The sequence below is a fragment of the Dysidea avara genome, chromosome 6 (assembly GCF_963678975.1).
Source record: "Dysidea avara chromosome 6, odDysAvar1.4, whole genome shotgun sequence".
NCBI classification, from domain to species: Eukaryota; Metazoa; Porifera; class Demospongiae; order Dictyoceratida; family Dysideidae; genus Dysidea; species Dysidea avara.
In genome coordinates, this window is record NC_089277.1 from 5042170 (window position 1) to 5062527 (window position 20358).

The window sequence follows — 20358 nt, forward strand, 5'->3', positions numbered from 1 at the left end:
ACCTTGTGGCTGTCTAATAGAATATCTCTGTAGAGATTATCTCTGCTGATCTCTCCCATATTGCTGTCACTTCTTCAACTCTGCCAATCTTTTCTCTTCATTTCTGGCAGCTAGACACGGGTCAGTAGTGCTGTGAACCTGCAGAGTTTACTAAAACCGGTTATTGGAAGGTGAATAATTGGATATTGGCCGGTTATTGTCTGATTTTAGAAAGCAGCATGAATAATTCTCTTTGATGTTGACACAGTTAATGAGGTTATTAATACCACTTAGAGACCTGAGGTGAGGGCTCTAAGTTTCATTTAGAGACCTCTTGTCACGTGAGACTGTTGGTAAATTCAGCAACACTTCAAAAAGTTTTCTATGTCACTGATTTAATTAGTGGTTGTATGGTTAGTGAGAGTTGGGGTTTTACCTTCATCAGCCATCCCAGCACTTGACCAATCTAGCCATTAACCGAAAGAGCCAGCTGCTCGATGCACATCACAGTTACCCCAACAATGTTCACATTCACAACTAGCTAGCCATCAGTGAAACTACTGGTGTTGCGAGTTTACAGCAAGCACATTTGCGTTCGTCTGCTTGTCAGCACTGTCGCCATTATACCATCAACACACTTCAGCTATGCTAATGCACCTGTTTGTAACATTTGTCACTCTAGATCTGTGGCCAGTTATAAAGCCTGTAGCTTCATGGCCAGCTGTTATAAAGCTTGTCGCTTCGTGGTCAGCTGTTATAAAGCTTGTCGCTTCATGGCCAGCTGTTATAAAGCTTGTTGCTTCATGGCCAGTTGTAATACAGCTTGTCGCGTTGTAATAAAGCTTGGCACTTCGTGGCCAGTTTTTATAAAGCTTGTTGTGCTTCTTGGCCAGCTTGTATTAGCTAGTAAACAAGCCTTGGACCTAAATAACAGCTACTAAAACAACACTTACCTGGCCACTAAGCTGGCGGCACAAGCAAACACGCTGTAAAGGACCTTACCTAGCGTGAATCTGTGCTTCTTTTGTCAGTGCTGGTAACGAGCTGCTTTCTAAATAGGTTAGATACCCACTGTCGGTTTTTAGTAGGTTGAAACCCTCGTGCTTGGTTTGGCACCTCGGCAGGAATTAATTAGTGACCTCAGCTGTGCCTCGGTCACTAATTAATGCCACGCCTCGGTGACCAAACTGCTCCCTCGGGTTGTCAACCCTACTAAAAAACCTCCAGTGGGTATCTAACATACCCGTAAATTAGCAGACATTATGGCACTAAACATGCCTTTTGGAAGCCTTAGGGTGGTACCAAAGTGACCATCAACATCCTGCCTTGCAATAACAGCTATTACAAGCACATATTTACACATGCTTTGAGGTTATGTTGTGATGTTAACACTTGTCAGCAGGAGTAATTTATGGTTTACCAAGTGGGTGGGCAAAACTGGTTAAAAGGTTCTTAGCCAATAATTGGCTTGACCCAGACAATACCAGACAATACCGGACAATACCAGACAATACCGGACAATACCGGTTATTAACCGGTTTTTCCATACCGGTTCACAACACTACAGGTCAGGGTAGCTTCTTGCTCCTGACACAGCAGGGGCTTTGCTGAACTCAAATATAGGCTGCTCTGCAGCTGGCCATACAGCTACACACTTCTAGCCTCTGGGGATATCTTGTCTTTCCCAAAACCTATTGAAAGGTTCGTCAGTTCTAGACGTCTTATATAGTCCACAACAGTTTCAGAGTGATTCTTTACTGCATGGCAAAAATCAAAAGCTGCTAGTGTCTGATTCCCAGGGTCTAGTCATGTATGTAGAACTTTTATAGCTTCCTCATAAAGTGCCACGGTCCTGTCTATTCAACAACTTTCACTCCTGGAAAGCCCTGTTTCTCAAATACACTGCCAATTGCATTAGAGTCTCCTCTTCAGACCAACCATTCCATACAGCTGCTCTCTCCAAAGTAGGGAGCCAGTCATCAAATCTTATTTCGGGGTCCTCAGCTGTGAAGGGATCAATTGGTGGAGCCTTTCCTTGTCACTAAACTGGTTGTGTAGTGTAAGCTGGACCAGAGGGTACTAATGGAGGACATGAGCATGTGATTGGTGCAATGTAAGTACCAGTAGTTAGAGTCATTGACTCAGATGTGTTCAAAGGTGTTGACCCTACCCCTGTTACTCCACTTGTCACCAGTCTGTGTTGGCTATAGTCTGGTGGTGGGAGCCTTGTTGCACCACCTGAACTCAGCAATGTAGGTACTGAATGTGTTAGAGTTACACTTGTTGTTTGTACAACAGGTACAGTACATTAAACAATGGACTTTATCCACAATGATGTCACGAGCACAAGATGGCCATGTTATTCGGGGTACTAATGTACAGATGCCTATGGAGAAATTGCTTTGATCAATCATATTTTAGCCAGGGAAGGAGACGTTGAGCTCTAAGCAACAGGTATGGGTACAAGAAAACATAATAAATGATTAGTATTGCATGGTGGAAAATTTTCGAGATAACGCTTGTTTACAATGGTTTTTGTTACGTTATACCCATACCTGTTGGCTACTGGTTGGTATCTTTCTTCACAAGTGAAATATGACTGATCAAAGGAATTTCTTCATAGGAGCCTGTACATTAGTACCCCAAATAACATGGCCATCTTGTGCTCGTGACGTCATTGTGGATAAAGTCCATAACTCACCTACATTAAGTAAGGCTGCACTGACTCTTGAAATGCTGTAGAGAAGTTGAGTTGTACTTGGTTTATTGGCTGTCAGAAATTCAGAAGATTGCCCATAATATATGTGCTTTGAGATTTGCTTGGCAGCAGACTTCTTAGACTCTGTAACTCCTCGTCTTTAACCAACATAGCTTGATCAAACTCATTTAACTGCTCACAGTTGGTCTTCCAAAGGTCTTTGACACTACTCTTCCTTGCTTCCAACTCTTTATTCAACCTCTCAATTTCTTGAACAGCAAACTGTTGCTGTTGCTGCAACATTTCTACTTTATCCATCAGTTCTTCTGTTATATCCTTAAGAACATTCAAATCTTGTTCTTTAGTGTCCAATTCTTGCTCTTTTCCCAGGGGTGGTGAAGCAGGCCAAAGAGTGAGGGTGCCAGGCCAGCTGTAAATTGAAGACAAAAAAAAAGATCACAGCCTGCTGACAATAGCTGCTCTCCACCAATCATATCTCCTTATTTATAATTACACATATGTAGCTAAGTAACTTGCTACACTGGTTCTCTGAATACTGTGACTGCTCTATTAGAGTATCCAGATCCTGACTGTTCTATTAGAGTATCTCAATATTTTCTTACAAACAGTGTTCCTGGCCCCCAGCCCCCTCGTCTCCACTGCCTATGTCTTTTCCTCGCCTCAGGAAACTTATCTCCTCAGTGGAGTGGTGCAGTTACTCTTGCAACTTTACACAATTGGCCTCTAATTTTGATAACTCCTTACTTTATCTTTGTGTTTTCCTGGACATGTTTAGTTTAATATTCTTGTGGGTGGTCATCCTTGACCTCTTCTAGGGTTTCTTTAGACAGCTCTGAAGGCAATTCTTCCACAGGAGCTGAGATGTTCGAGGAGTAAGTGACTGTGAAGATAATGGTGAAGTAAAAGACAAAAATAACCCATCTACATCCTGTAGTGACAGGTTCCTTCTCCACATCAACCACAACTTGAGTGTCTGGAGGATTCTTGTCCATTGCTCTCAGTTTCTCCTCGATCATAGCCCTTAAATCATCACTGGATGCTGTAGTGGGGAGTTCTAATGCTTGTGCCAGCTGCTGTAGCTGGTATATCTTCAGTCTTTTAGAGTTTAAAGGAAACTCTGTCCTAGACTTTCCATTCCTCTGGCTCATATCCTAAGCCAAATCTTCAAGCCTCTATACTATGTACGTGGTAGCTCTACTAACGCACTAAGGCTAAAACTGCTATTGAGGTCCACTCTCCTCTCTGGTAACAGTCAGTCTCGGTAGGACCTCCAATGTAAAGCCATCTAGAACTGCTTTGACATTAACAATCTATGAACCCCCCCCCCCCCCCCCCCCCCACAAATCATGTCAATTACAAGGTTTTTATACACAAAGGTAACCTATATATCATGTGACCTATATATGTAATTGTTTATTGTTTAATGCTCTGGAATTATCTGGAACAATCTGAAGCAGTCCAGAATTTTCCTTATTGTATAAAAGGACACCACATCACACAATTATAAAAAGCATGAAAACAAGCATAAGAGACAGGAATGTTGGGAAATTCCAAAAAGTATAATAGGTACATTTTGGAGCATAATAGACTCAAGCCTAAGGCTAGTTTATAATTAGCTTTGTGCATAGGCCAGTTGTGGAGTACATGGGAATTGCCCATATGTTTTTGCAACAGTCAAAAGTGAGAAAGTTGCTTGTTTGTAAATAATTAAAATCAAGACACACAATAGTGTATTGTGCAGCCAAGAAAGCTGGTGTGCCACACTGTGAGTATATTTACAAAAATGCCATACTTAGTCACTGTAAATCCCCTCCACCTTCAGTACCCCACATACCAAGATTGCCTAATGCAGTCATGAAATATATGCCCTCAAAGTTTGGGCTTATTCTCTCCGTTCTTCTTTTTCTTCGTTTAGGAGGCTTGGAGGCTTAGATTATTCTTTTCGCACACTTTACAAAACTATGGAAATGCGTACTGTAGCTCAATTGTCTAGAAATTTTGTGCACTTTAAGAATCACGACATAATCACGTATCAAGTTTGATGCAAGTCTGATAAACAATCATAGAGCTATGGACGAGTATTTGAATTTAAAAAGACTGACTTGTTGTCAGGCCTATAGGGTAAACCGCTTACAGGAATAACTAAAAAATCAGCATGCGTATAGGTTCATCACACTTGTAGCTCAAACCTTTTGTGGTTTAAAAGAAATCGCATTGATAGCTATAGGGTTACAAGGCAAAAACTGGACTGCAGGGACAAGTTACTGTAATAGAACAGTCGTAGGGTAAAAAGGTGCACAAAAAATTTTGAACTTACCAGCGTTCAAACCAGGGACCTCCATACTAAACACCCAAATCCTTAGCCACTGAGCTGCTGTTTTCATGATTGTTCACCTCACTTAATTTCTACTTTATAAATGAAAATTCTAGCTAAAATCTACTTAATAGTAAATGTTGTAATTTAAATCTATTAGTGGAACATCTAGCATTCTGTGTGTGTTTTATTAGAAATTCTTTAAAAAAATGTGCACTCTATTAGAGTATTGACGAAAGTTATAAGTAAACTGTACAAGTTGTGAAATCAAAGGTGACGGTCATGAAATGGCTGCAATGGTGGTATTTTTAATTATTGCATTATTAGAATGTATTAGCATTAACATCTTAACAGCTGTTTCATGACCCCCATCTTTGAATTCACAACTTTTTTCACCCAGGCTTTTGAAGGCTGCACCCTTTTTATACAGCTTGGCTGTTTTTATATGGATTAGTAGTTATGGGTGTATAATATTAATCTAATCCAAAACAGCCAAGCTGTAAAAAAAGTGTGCGGCCCTCAGAAAGGCTATGGTGAAAAAAGATGTGAAATCCAAGGTGGCGGCCAAGAAATGGCTGTGATGGTAGGTTAATGGTAAAAATTTTAATAACGACAATTCAGGTGAATTTTTGTGCCGCTTCACAAAATTTACCTAAATTGTCATTATTAAAATTTTTACCATTAACCTACCATCACAGCCATTTCTTGGCCGCCACCTTGGATTTCACATCTTTTATCACCATAGCCTTTCTGAGGGCCGCACACTTTTTTACAGCTTGGCTGTTTTGGATTAGATTTCATTTCTTTTTGTATTTGTATACCCCAAAGCCGGCCTATGGCCAGCTTTGGGAATTTTTTAACCTATGTTTTTTTCTTTACTACAGGAAGAAGAAAAGATGAAGTAGATGTACTTTAAATATTTTATCAGTAAATGTACAAATTATATATACTGTATAATACATATGTGACCGGATTTGCGAAAAGGGGTCTTCCACACACATCCAATTTGCCAACTTTGACAATTGATAACTTCAGATTGGAAAGAGCTATTGCCTTGAATTTTGGACAGTGGTGAGCACCACTATAGCTGAATACGTGGTGAAATTGTCAGGTTAATATGTTACTTGAACACTGAGTTATGGTCTCCAACGGTTACGGAATTGGATGTGTGTGGAAGACCCCTTTTCGCAAATCCGGTCACATAATATTATATTGATTACAGAAATCTCCATGGTGGTTTCTTTGTAACTGAACACTCTACAAGGTGACTTCTTCTAATTGCTCTCTCTACAGGATGAATTGTTTGTAGCTGAACGATCTACAAGGTAACTTCTTCTAGCTGATCTCTCTACAGGGTGATGTGTTTGTAGCTGAATTCTGTATAGGTGATTTGTTTGCAGCTGAGCTCTTTACAGAATGGTTTCTTTGTAGCTGAACTCTCTAAAAGGTAACTTCTTCTAACTGATCTTCTACAGGGCAATTTGTTTCTGGCAGAATTTTCTACAGGGTGATTTCTTTGCAGCTGAACTCTCTACATGGTGGTTTCTTTGTAGCTGAACTCTCTACAAGGTAATTTCTTCTAGCTGATCTCTCTACAGGGAGATTTGTTTGTAGCTGAACTATCTACAAGGTAACTTCTTATAGCTGATCTCTCTACAGGGTGATTTGTTCATAGTTGAATTCTGTACAGGTGATTTGTTTGCAGCTGAGCTCTTTACAAAATGGTTTCTTTGTAGCTGAACTTTCTCCAAGGTAACTTCTTCTAACTGATCTTTCTACACGGTGATTTGTTTGTAGCTGAACTATCTACAAGGTAATTTCTTCTAGCTGATCTCTCTACAGGGTGATTTGTTTGTAGCTGAATTCTGTACAAGTGATTTGTTTGCAGCTGAGCTCTTTACAGAATGGTTTCTTTGCAGCTGAACTCTCTACAGGGTGATTTGTTTGGAGCTGAAATCCCTACAAGGTAACTTCTTCTAGCTGATCTTTCTACAGGGCGATTTGTTTGTAGCTGAGTTCTCTACAGGGTGTTTGTTTGCAGCTGAAATCTCTACATGGTGGTTTCTTTATACCTGAACTCTCTACAAGGTGACTTCTTCTAGCTGATCTCTCTACAGGGTGATTTGTTTGTAGCTGAACTCTCTACAGGTGATTTGTTTGTAGCTGAACTCTACAAGGCGATACTTCTAGGTGATCTCTCTACAGGATTCCTTGTTTCTAACTGAACTCTCAACAGGGTGATCTGTTCATAGCTGAACTTTCTACTGGGTGATTTGTTTGCAGCTGAACTCTCTAAATGGTGGTTTCTTTGTAGCTGAACTCTCTACAACGTGACTTCTTCTAGCTGAACTCTCTATAAGGTGACTTGTTTCTAGCTGATCTCTCTACAGGGTGACTTGTTTCTAGCTGAACTCTCTACAGGTGATTTGTTTGTAGCTGAACTCTCTACAAGGTAACTTCTTCTAGCTGATCTTTTTACACTGCATATTTGTTTGTAGCTGAGTTCTCTACAGGGTGATTTGTTTGCAGCTGAACTCTCTACATGGGAGTTTCATTGTAGCTGAACTCTCTACAATGTGACTTCTTCTAGCTGAACTCTCTACAGGATGACTTGTTTCTAGCTGAACTCTCTATAGGTGATTTGTTTGCGCTGAACTCTCTACATGGTGGTTTCTTTGTAGCTGAACTCTCTACAAGGTAACTTCTTCTAGCCGATCTTTCTACAGGGTGATTGAGTTTTTTGCAGCTGAACTCTTTACATGGTGGTTGCTTTGTAGCTGAACTCTCTAAAAGGTGACTTCTTCTAGCTGAACTCTCTACAGGATGATTTGTTTGCAGCTGAACTCTCTACGTGGTAGTTTCTTTGTAGCTGAACTCTCTACAATGTGACTTCTTCTAGCTGAACTCTCTACAGGGTGACTTGTTTTTATCTGATCTCTCTACAGGGTGACTTGTTTCTAGCTGAGCTCTCTATAGGTGATTTATTTGCAGCTGAACTCTCTACATGGTGGTTTCTTTGTAGCTGAACTCTCTACAAGGTAACTTCTTCTAGCTGATCTTTCTACAGGGTGATTTGTTTGTAGCTGAATTCTCTACAGGGTGATTTATTTGCAGCTTAACTCTCCACAAGGTGACTTCTTCTAGCTGAACTCTCAACAGAGTGATTGATTTTTTTTGCAGCTGAACTCTCTTCATGGTGGTTTCTTTGTAACTGAACTCTCTACAGGGTGATTTGTTTGTAGCTGAACTCTCTACAGGGTGATTTGTTTGTAGCTGAACTCTCTACAGGGTGATCTGTTCATAGCTGAACTCCCTATAACGTAACTTCTTCTAGCTAATCTTTCTACAGGGCGATTTGTTTGTAGCTGAGTTCTCTACAGGGTGATTTGTTTGCAGCTGAACTCTACATGGTAGTTTCTTTGTAGCTCTACAATGTGACTTCTTCTAGCTGAACTCTCTACAAGGTGACTTGTTTCTAGCTGATCTCTCTACAGGGTGATTTGTTTCTAGCTGAACTCTCTACAGGTGATTTGTTTGCAGCTGAACTCTCTACATGGTTTATTTCTTTGTAACTGAACTCCCGGCAAGGTGACTTCTTCTAGCTGATCTCTCAACAGGGAGATTTGTTTGTAGCTTAACTCTCTACAGGTGATTTGTTTGCAGCTGAACTCTCTACATGATGGTTTCTTTGTAGCTGAACTCTCTACAAGGTAATTTCTTCTAGCTGATCTCTCTACAGGCCGATTTGTTTGTAGCTGAACTCTCTACATGATGGTTTCTTTGTAGCTGAACTCTCTACAAGGTGATTTCTTCTATAGCTGATCTTTCTACAGGGTGATTTGTTTGTAGTTGAACTCTCTACATGATAGTTTCTTTGTAGCTGAACTCTCTACAAGGTGATTTCTTCTATAGCTGATCTTTCTACAGGGTGATTTGTTTGTACCTGAACTATCTACATGATGGTTTCTTTGTAGCTGAACTCTCTACAAGGTAACTTCTTCTAGCTGATCTCTCTACAGGACAATTTGTTTGTACCTGAACTCTCACATGATTGCTTCTTTGAAGCTGAACTCTCTACAAGGTGATTTCTTCTAGCTGATCTTTCTACAGGGTGATTTGTTTGTAGCAGAACTCTCTACAAGGAAACTTCTTCTAGCTGATCTCTCTACAGGGAGATTTGTTTGTAGCTGAACTCTCTATACATGATTTGTTTGCGGCTGAATTCTCTACATGATGGTTTCTTTGTAGCTGAACTCTCTACAAGGTAACTTCTTCTAGCTGATCTCTTTACAGGGTGAATTGTTTGTAGCTGAACGATCTACAAGGTAACTTCTTCTAACTGATCTCTCTACAGGGTGATTTGTCTGTAGCTGAACTCTCTACAAGGAAACCTCTTTTAACTGAGCTCTGTACAGGGTGAATTGTTTGTAGCTGAACTATCTACAAGGTAACTTCTTCTAGCTGATCTCTCTACAGGATGATTTGTTTGTAGCTGAACTATCTACAAGTTAACTTCTTCTAGCTGATCTCTCTACAGGGTGATTTGTTTGTAGCTGAATTCTGTATAGGTGATTTGTTTGCAGCTGAGCTCTTTACAGAATGGTTTCTTTGTAGCTGAACTCTCTACAAGGTAACTTCTTCTAGCTGATGTATCTACAGGGTCACTAGTTTGTAGCTGAATTCTCTACATGGTGGTTTCTTTGTAACTGAACTATCTATAAGGTGACATCTTCTAGCTGATCTTTCAACAGGGTGATTTGTTTGTAACTGAACTCTCTACAAGAAAACTTCTTCTAAATGATGTCTGAACAGGGTGAATTGTTTGTAGCTGAACTCTCTACAAGGTGATTTGTTTGTAGCTGATCTCTATACAGGTTACTTATTTCTAACTGATCTCTTGAATTCTGTTCAGGGTGACTGCTCTATTAGGATGACTGCTCTATTAGAGTATCTCGATCTCGCACTTGCTACACCAAGTTGGATTTCGTGTTATAACTCCGTGGCTTTAAGTCTGATTCTTCTACACCATTGAAGAGTCTTTCTAAGATGATAACTCCATCTGTACAGCGATTTTCAAAGCATTACCCCAAGTGGTTTATCTGGTAGGCGTGGCAAGCATAATAATAATAATAATAATAAAATAAAAAAATTAAAATTTAGCTAATCTCGATTGCGTGATTGTTACACACTGTTGATTTTTTCGCTGTATCTTCCTGGTTTTTAGCTCGATTTCTTTCAAACCACAAAAGGTTTAAGGTTCAATAGTTAACCTATTCACCCACCGATTTTCAGCTTCTTCCCATACGCGGTTTACCCTGTAGGCGTGACAACATATTGGTGTTATTTTTCGTGCATAATCGCTCATAACTCTTTGCCTGTTTATGGTATTCCACCCAAAGTTGGTACAGAGATGCGCCTTTATACCCCCCTTCTGTGTACCAAATTTCAAGGCAATCGGATAACGCGTTCGCGTTTTATAGCAGTTTTTGTAAGTGTGCGAAAAGAGGAAGAAAAATAAGAAGAAAAAAAAACGAAGAAACTAAGCCAATTTTTGAAGTCGCATATCTCAGGAATGCCTGAAGCGATTTCGCTCAAATTTGGAATGTGGAGTACTGAAGTTGGAGGGAATGTACACAGCAAAATTTGTCTTGTTTCATCAAGGCAGCACAGAGCTACGGAGGTGCGAAAATTGCGTTTTCTTTCTTCCTGTCAATATACTCACGGGGTTGCGCGCCGGCTTCTTGGGCCGCACGACACACTACCGTGTGTCTTGATCTGATTTTCAGTCTTGTCTGATCAATAGAGGTTATTCATTTACGTCATTTTAAGTTAGTAACGGTTACTAGCCACCATGTTTTTGAGGCATAAATTAATGGGACCCATGTGAGAAAGTGAAACTTTTTGTGATTTTTGTACAATTGAAGTTTATATTATTAGCCAAGTGAAGAGCGGGAATAGAGTGGACTGGGTTAATTTAGCGGTACAAGCCAGCAAGCAGCTGGAGTTTAATGGCCCTGTTTCTTCAGCTGAGAAGCGATATTACTAAGCAACGAATAACATAACAAATGCACCACAGCTTTCTTATTTCACTAGCATTCTTTGGCTTGTAACTCATTCTTGCTTCACACATTCATGAAGATAACCTGTAATTATATGGAAAATACTTAGTGTGACATCAAATGGATAACCTCTATAGCTGACACATGGTGCATAGAAATATACATCCATGCACTGCCCAAACAACTATTCAGTTATGATTCATGTACTACAATAGTGTATTACAATGAGCTAGTTGCAATCTGTGACTATGCTCAGCCTACAACTTTAAAATTAAATTCTACACTAATATTATAAAGTTGTGTATCAGTTAGTAGGGACCACAAAGGAGTAGGTATGGCCCACGGGATAAAATCGCACAAAAACCAGCCTTAATTTTTCCTGACGACAATGAGGCAGTATTGGTTAGGTAAAACTAAACCCAAATAAGTTTTCAGATCAACCCGAAATGATTTCAGCAAGTTGCTACGAAATTTAAAAAAATTTATAACAGAATCTTCTACTGACTGACTGACCGAGTAGTAACCGACCGATGCCTTCAGACAAGCATAACTCGATAACGGCTAAGGCTATGGGCTTGATTTTTTCACTGTTCAACGTCACTTCGGCCCGACAGGTGCTTTTTGGCATACCGCAGTTCGTACAGTGCATTCTTCATGGACTTACCAGCGTCTTCCTTTGTGTCCCATTCATCTTCGCTGACAACAAAAAGTGTCGATATGGTGGTAGCACGTGATGGCTTCCCTTTGTAACAGAAATCGTCCATATTTTTCATAGTGGCTATTTTGATAGCAGAGGTGCTTTTCAAACAGTTCTTAATTCGTACTGCTGTGCAATGGATTGAACATAGCCCACAACAAAGTGTAATGGATACTTCACTTTTCAGACAATAATAATTGATATAACTGGGGCGTGCGGTACCATTTTTTTCTTTCGGTATGCGTGGATTGCAGAGGTGCTTTTTGAACAGTTCTTGATTCAAAATGCTGCGTAACGCATTGAACATAGCTGACAACAAAGCATAATGGATACTTCACTTTTCAGATGATAATTGGGGCATGCGGCACCATTTCAGATGTGGTTCACCAGTCATAATAATTATTTACAAAAAATAGGTAACAAATAAGTACACAGAAAGATTCGAATTTTTAACTAGAGTAGGGACCATAGCACATCAATAAAAAGTACTGAAACAAGCTGGTGCACAATAGTAAAACAATAAGAAGTGTTATATCCCTACTGTGCATTTCCATTATAGTATCTTGAGCACAGTACGGATGTAACATTTCTTATTGTTTTACTGTGATTTAGTATCATGCACTACTCCAGCTTGTTTCAGTACTTTTATCGATGTGCTACAGTCCCTACTCTAGTTGAAAATTCCAAATTTTTGTGTGTACTTGTATAATGAGTCACAGTGTATTGCATCTTTGAACTGGTTGGTCATCAAAGATATCAACAAACTGCTTTACCAGTATACTCCCCTAGCAATGTGCTAGTTAAAACCTGATTGTCACCTTCAAACGCCCATGCTAATACATGCATATTGTGTATATATGAACTAGATTTTCTTTATTTATTTTTCCTAAGTGTCAGTACATTATTATGGATTTGGTTTATTACAATTAGACCATGAAATTTCTACCCTTATTAAACATTTACTTAGCTACGTATATAAATATAGTTACAGAATGCAAATATTCTATTCAATTACTGAGATATGACCTGGTATGTGACGGGGTGTAGTTTGTGCCTGCATGCTCTATTTTTACAGGCCCAGTCACAATTATTAATCAAAAACAAAATGAAGAGTTTAGATGATAGAAAGTATGAAATAAATGGTAACATAGCTACAAATGTGTATAAAAATCCCAACATCGACATGCTTTATGCCACTATCTGTTTAATGCCAAAGTATCACATAGCTACGTATATTGTAATAGCTACCATTTTTCATATTTTTATCTCTTGTTTCACTTGCTGGTATACTCTGCTTCATTTTTAAATTAATAACTTATAATTGCACTAGTTTGTTAACTTATTTGTTATGGTATAGCTATATTATACATGTGTGGTTGTGACTGCTGTATTAGAGTATCTGGCTGCTTGTCTTGAGTGAACTACACAATAGATTGAGAGGTGTAGTTTTTACTTATTGTTTTCTACAGCAAAACTGCAGATGATTGCAGCTAGATTACTAAACGGTATGGTCTGATCACTGAAGATGTGGCAATGCATTCTAATCTTTTAAGGACATGGTTTCACCATGAAACAGTTTTATGACTTGGGTGCAGCTACATGTATCTACTCCCTCTTATAGTAACACAAGAGCATCTAATAATTTTGTGGCATCTAAATATGCTTCTCTAAGGATATGAAAATTAATTCCTCCATATGGTTTCATTGCATAAATAAGAAAATGACCATACAATCAAAGATAAAAGGAAAGGCAAAGCGTGGAAGGTAGACACTCATCAAAACCTGAAAAGCGCATGCCAACATGAGTTCTTTATTGTGATGTAAAGTGGTAACTGTGTACTGCTTCGTTTGATATCTAGCCTTATGACCAAGTGCTGGCTGCATACATAGCCAACTGACTGACCAACTATCCAAATATAAAATCGGGTGATGACAATTTTGTATAGTAATTAGAATAGCTAAGTACATAATGTCTGTGGATGTACAGACACAAACCTAATACAAATACTTTTTTAAAAGTAATATGCGGTCTTTTGTATATTATGTTTTAACGATTTGATGTAAGGCTATTAGTAAAGGTAAATTTCATCACTTTTAACCGCAACATTTTGGTGGGTGCCATTCATTTTAAGGGGGGGGGGGAACCCTACTGCCGTACTGTTTGATATTGTTTCAATATAAACCAGGATCTCAAACAAGTGATAATGGAGGATCGTCTGGTGCTATTATTGGTGGAGCAGCAGGAGGAGTTGTAGTTATTGTAGTCATCAGTATAATGGTACTACTTGTATTAATTTATATGAGACAACTACATCAGAAGAAATCAAATTCAGTTGTGGCTGGGATAGCTAATACCATATCTGATAGTGAGTGTACATTATTATATACACATGTTGGAGTAAATGAAATTGACTGAGCCGAAGCCAATGATTTTAGCTATATATCTCAGTGCATATCTGTATAGCATGTTTGTTTGGTTTATATACTTTGTGTTTAATTGTACTGAGCTTTAATTTCTCCTTACTCACTTTGATAGCTTTACTGGCCATTACTTGCATGATACATGCTTTGTTGCCTTGTGGTCATAATAGTAGACTACTTTGTGTCTTAGTCATGATATGCACCCTTGGTGATGCTCACATGTACTACAGGTGGTGTAAGTTCTACAGAAAAGAAAGTGAAGGAAGAAGAATACAGTGAGATAGTGTTGCCTCAGTTACGTCGTGATGATCCTATCAAGATGAACTCTAATCCGTCATATGGATCTTACACAGGACAGGGTACTAATATTGCTGTACAACCTAACCCATCTTATGGTGTGAACAAACCTAACAATAAAATAACTGAAGATCGGTATGATTATACTCGACCTACTGAGATCACTAATGTTGCTATAGAGCCTAACCCATCATATGGAGTAGCCACAAGGATGGGAACTAACACCAAAACTACTCCAGGCTCTGGTGTTACCATTTCTCCCAATCCAGCTTATACTAGTGTGAAAGCTAAAAAGTAATTCAATGTGCTTATGTAGAACATCAAACTATTGCATCATTAGCTCTGTACTTTTGTAGTATATAGTGACATTTAACACATTAATTTTGTATTATTGTTAGTCAACTGTTTTTGGTTTTTTGTCATGTGCAGTGTTTGTGTTAGTCTCACAATCCAACATGCAAGACAATGTTTGATGTTTGGGTATTGTATAGAGGTACCATATTTCCTTGGTTAAACGCCACAACTTTAATAGTCACCACATTTGAATATAGTGGCCTTAAGGACACAGTATAAATGCTGCCCTTGAATAAACTCCTCAACTATTATTTGAATTCATAGTCCTTGATTATTCTGAGGCATATTTTGCTTATCTTTGGCGAAGTAGACTATCCTGCAGTGATATTCTGTAGTGTTCTTAGTGAGGAAAAGAACAATAGTTGTTCTACATCATGTACAGAGGCCATACCATTTATCTTCATTTCTGGTGTACATCGCATTGAAATAAAGTAGAGCTACTAAACATGAATTAAATAAGTACATACTATTATTATAACAACAATTTTTGTTTGCTATACAGAATAGTTGCCACAATTTAAGACCTGCTTTTATGCTACTAATTGCCACCTTCAAATACTGCCCACCCTTGAATAGTAGCCACACTGAATTTTGACACTAGGCTATAGTAACCAATACTAACCATGATGTTTAACCAAGAAGATGTATGCTACAGTGCAAAAGGATGGCTAATTTAGTTAACCATTAGAGTGAATAACCATGATGTATATGTTCCTGAAAATGTTTTGCAATCTTGATGTTATCTGCTACAATTTCAGGACATCTAGATATCATAGTATACAGTATGTGTAATATTTCTTTGACATTCACTGTCAACTACAGTTATGTACATGTGTAGGGATATGTCGTCTAAGCCACTGGATACAGTAGAAGCATAGATAACTGATATTGTATTCTAGTAATAGAATACAAAGCACTTTGGTTCATGGTATATACCTGTAGGGACAATTTCTGGCAAATTTCTTTTAGTGGCTACTACAACAACAATTTTTATGGCACCTTGCTACAAACTGGATTCCTAACATTGTCTAAGCAACTAAGACATGTATTGCTTGGATTCTTAAGTGAATAAGTACCCCTCGGGAATCAATAAAATTGGCTCTGCCTTGTTGATCACTGCATCATTCCTTCAGGTTGTACATTGTTTATCCCTATCCACTGAAGAAGCCTAAAACTGCATGCTTGTCTTATTGATGCTAACATGTTGACTTCTCTTTAGCAGCAAATTAAAGATGTACTAGTCATCCACTACCATACACAAGGAAATTTTGACATAAGAAATACTTGACAAATTCAGACTTCAGCAGATTTGACGAATAAAATGTTGACGAAAATCAAGAAATTGTAGGCAAAACCTGTACTTTTAAGGGCGCTTATAAACATTTGATGAATTTAAATTTGACGAATTAAACCAATTCGTCAAATTTTTTTGACATCAAAATTTCCTTGCGTACGACGATATCATAATTATCATGGCAAAAATGTTCTGCTCTTTCTTTCTCTTTAGTTACTCTTCACTCTTGTAATATAACTAGCATTAAACAATTTTTAAAAATTATAATTATAAGAAATAAAGATTGCTGAAAAAGGCAAGAACTAAGCAAGTCAACATGTTAATCCATACTAGAGCTACTATGGGGCATGTCAAAGATATATAGCCAAACAACTGAAATTGTCACACACAGATCTCTATTCAAACTCAATGATATGGTACATATTCTGATATATAATGGACTGGACTGTTCTATTAGACTATCTTGATTTTCACCTCCTGTTACCAAAAAGCATGCAACTATTAACAAGAAGGTATATATGTGACCAGATTTGATGAAACCAGGCTTCCACACACATCCAATTCTTTGACTTTAATCACTTGATTGTTTGATTGCATTATGTAATAGACCATACAACCATAACCATATACTCGTGTACATGACTGTTCTATTAGAGTATTATTTTCTAGCAAAATTTGCAAAGTTCATGTTCCCCAGTGTAAAATTGCACTGATTATGCCAGTATTTGCTTATTGATTTACCTATCAGCTGTGTCACAAAGTTTACTGGCAAAATCAATGCGTCTTTAAAAATTTTAAAACTTTTTTGTCAGTACCAATTTTCTAAATTAGGCTATGCAACACTACAGGATTGGATTAATACCTGTACTGTAAAATTCCTCTTATTAAGCCTCAGTTTTGAGCCCTTAATACCCTATAACTTTCCATCTATTTTTCCATCCATTTAACTCAAGCCACAAAAACATAATAATTATTAGTTGCTCGTGTTGCCATTTTTATGTCTCATCAATGATTGCTTGCATCATTGGTTGCTGAATGCAGTTAGCTAGCTGTTTTGCAATATAAAAACATTAGCTAGCTACAACAGACTATACAGGTTGTATTCTGATGTATGTAAGATAATTTAGTAATCATACAGTATGATAATATATACTGTATAGTAGGGACCACAAAGGCTTGGGTGTGGTCCATGAAAAAGCATCAGCCTCACTTTTCCCTGACAACAATGAAGCAATATTGGTTAGGTAAAACTATGCCCAAACAAGTACGCGTTCAGATCTGCATATGCTTTCAGCAATTTGCTATGAAATTAAAAAAAAATTATTAAACAGAATTTTCTACTGACTGAGTAACTGATGCCTTCAGACAAGCATAACTCAACAATGGTTAAGGCTACGGGCTTAACTTGATTTTTTCACTGTTCAATGTTGCTTCAGCCGGACACATACCACAGTATGTACAATGCATTCTTCATGGACTTGCCAGTGTCCTCTTGTGTCTCATTCATCTTTGCTTACAGCAAAAGGTGTTGATTTGGCACTAGCCTTCCCTTTGCCGGAAGTCATCCATATTTTTCATAGTAGTTACTTTGATTGCAGAGGTGCTTTTCGAGATTTGTAGTTCTGTGAAACAGGTTGAACCGAAGTGTAATGGATACTTCACTTTTCAGACGATATTTCATAGCTGGGGCATACAACACCATTTCTTTCTTTTATGCACTATGCGTAGGTTCACCAGTCATAATAATTTTGCACAGTAGGGATAGGGCTGGGCGGTATTGGAGTTTCGCTTCACGATATATCGTGCAGAAATATATCACGATATTACTATTTATCGCGGTTATTAAAGATGACTGCTATATTAGAGTAGCTGACTGCTTTATTAGGGTATCTCGATCCTAGCTGACTGTTCTATTAGAGTATCTCGATCTTTGTAAAAAAATTGACTAGCTAGTACTAGGTCCTTGTTTGCAGTAGTATCACGTGATTATTTGAGGTGCATTATAACAACCTTAAGGGCTTAATAAGCTGTCACAAACACTAAAAATCGTAATAATATCGATATCGTGATATTATCGTTTCACCGAAATCTACGCGATACAGATATCGTTTCATTGCAATACCGCGGTATTACTATAATACCGAGAAACCGCCCAGCCCTAAGTAGGGATATAACACTTCTTATTGTTTTACTGTGATTTAATATCGTGATCTACTCCAGCTTATTTCAGTACTTTTTATCGATGTGCTATATCCCGACTCTAGTTGAAAATTCCAATTTTTTTGGTGTACATGTTTTAATAAAACTAGTAAAGTTAGCAAACATCCAACAATGCACTTGCATTGCTATTTTAAGAAGCATCAAATTTTGTGGATGAGAAAATTCTAAAGACTAGGTGCTCAGTAAGCTAATATTTTTTCCCGCTCAGTAGGACCATAACCATGGATTCATGCATATAATATATACATACATAGGCGGATCTAGGAGGCAGTCAGGGGGGGCCAAGGGGGGGCAAGAAGTTTTAGTGTACAACAGCATCTATTCCACTAAGAGGAATTCTAGCACACAGGTTATATTCAGTTGTATAACTATATTCAGTATAGCTGGATGAATGATAGACATACAATTTTAAGATTGTAGTTAGAGAAAATTTTTAAAAATTAGACCTCCTAGGTTTGAATTTGGGAGCATTTTTGGTAACATTTAGCTAAAAAGTGTATGCTTGCAATGTATATAAAGATTAGTTAGCCTATCTGAGATAAAACCTGTTTGATGGTAAAGTGTAATAAATCAAAATATAAAGGTGTAGCTAGCATTGTTATGACATTAGAATTGTGACTGTTCTATTAGAGTAGTGACTGCTCTATTAGAGTATCTCGATCTTGGCACAAAAACTTAAACTTACTTTCTTTATAATGTACAGTATAACTGTAAAGTACATTTATAACTGTTGTCTTCTATTTACCCATTGGCTTTCTATACTTCTGAATACAGTATGAATGCATGATTCCAGTTTCTGGCATCAATATAGTACTGTGAGTCCAAGGGGGGCAAGGGAAGGGCCAGGGGGGGGCACAGCACCCCTTGGCCCCCCCTCAGATCCGCCTATGTATACATATATAAAATGTGTAATTTTGATTTCGTTTTTATTAAGGATGGGTAATTAATTCGATTAATATGAGCTATGTGATCCACTTAACCACTATAACAAAAATATTCAACTAGTAAATGGAAAAAAAATTCATGGTTACTCTTTAAAAATTCCTTAATTACTGTGCAATAATTGCCGATTTTGATTATCACTAATTAGATGATGTCAATTATTGCCAACAAAACAATCATGATTGTCGTGATAACAATAGATCCTTTGCACTCAGAGTATAAAGGATCTATGTAATAACAAATTGCCCATGGCCATCCCTATATATGTACTATACATTATCAATTACTTTTGTGTATTATGTGTAAATTATTAATTATTTTGCTATACACTGTTAAAAATTCAACCAATACAATTAATTATTAGCTAATACACTTAAGTAGCTACTTACGTACATATCTTCTAAGCTTGACTGTTTATTAGTTTGTATGAAAATTCTTTACACAATGCCCCAATGCTGCATTTCGTGTATAAGGATGGAACACATAATGCATGGTTCTAAGGGCATTTTACCAGTTTCCGGAAACCAGTCAGCTTTGAAAATAATTAAAATTTTAAGTCTAAACAAGGTGTATTACATGTGCTAAATTACATGTGCTAAATTACATGTGCTAAAAGATAGTAACTTTATAGTGATCAAACTACGTGACTTCTTTTGTGCACAAAATTGCTTCTCTCGAGCCTTAAATGTAATATGCACCTCTAAAATAATTATTGATTAAGCTGTTGTGACTACTGTAACTCTTTTTTTTCGGTAATGCATCAAATCTTCACTGCACGAAAAGTAAGATGTCCTGCTTGTGTCAGCATGTAGGAAATTTTTTTAATGATTTCCTATTTGAGTTATCATGTAGGAAATGTTTTTGAACAAGATTCACGAAGAAAGAAGTCACTGAAATGCATACCAGTGGATATTCCAGTATTCTTCTGGAGAAGTGTAGATAATATCAGAATGGTTTACAAAAACACAAAATTAATATTCTAATACTGAAACACCTGATTGCTCTATTAGAGTTATTGACTGTTCTACTAGAGTATATCGATCTTTTTCTCAGTAAAGCGTT

At 37.7% G+C, this 20358-nt stretch overlaps 1 protein-coding gene across 1 annotated transcript in view; it reads left to right on the forward strand.

Annotated features, from left to right (window-relative positions):
* The window catches only part of LOC136257629 (P-selectin-like), a 29597-nt gene extending 14638 nt beyond the window's left edge, over positions 1-14959 (forward strand). Inside the window, exons 6-7 of the mRNA XM_066050884.1 lie at positions 13955-14134; positions 14420-14959. Coding sequence (XP_065906956.1) covers positions 13955-14134; positions 14420-14784 — 545 coding nt within the window. The 3' untranslated portion in view covers positions 14785-14959. The remainder of the gene's footprint in view (positions 1-13954; positions 14135-14419) is intronic.
* Positions 14960-20358: the final 5399 nt, after the last annotated feature.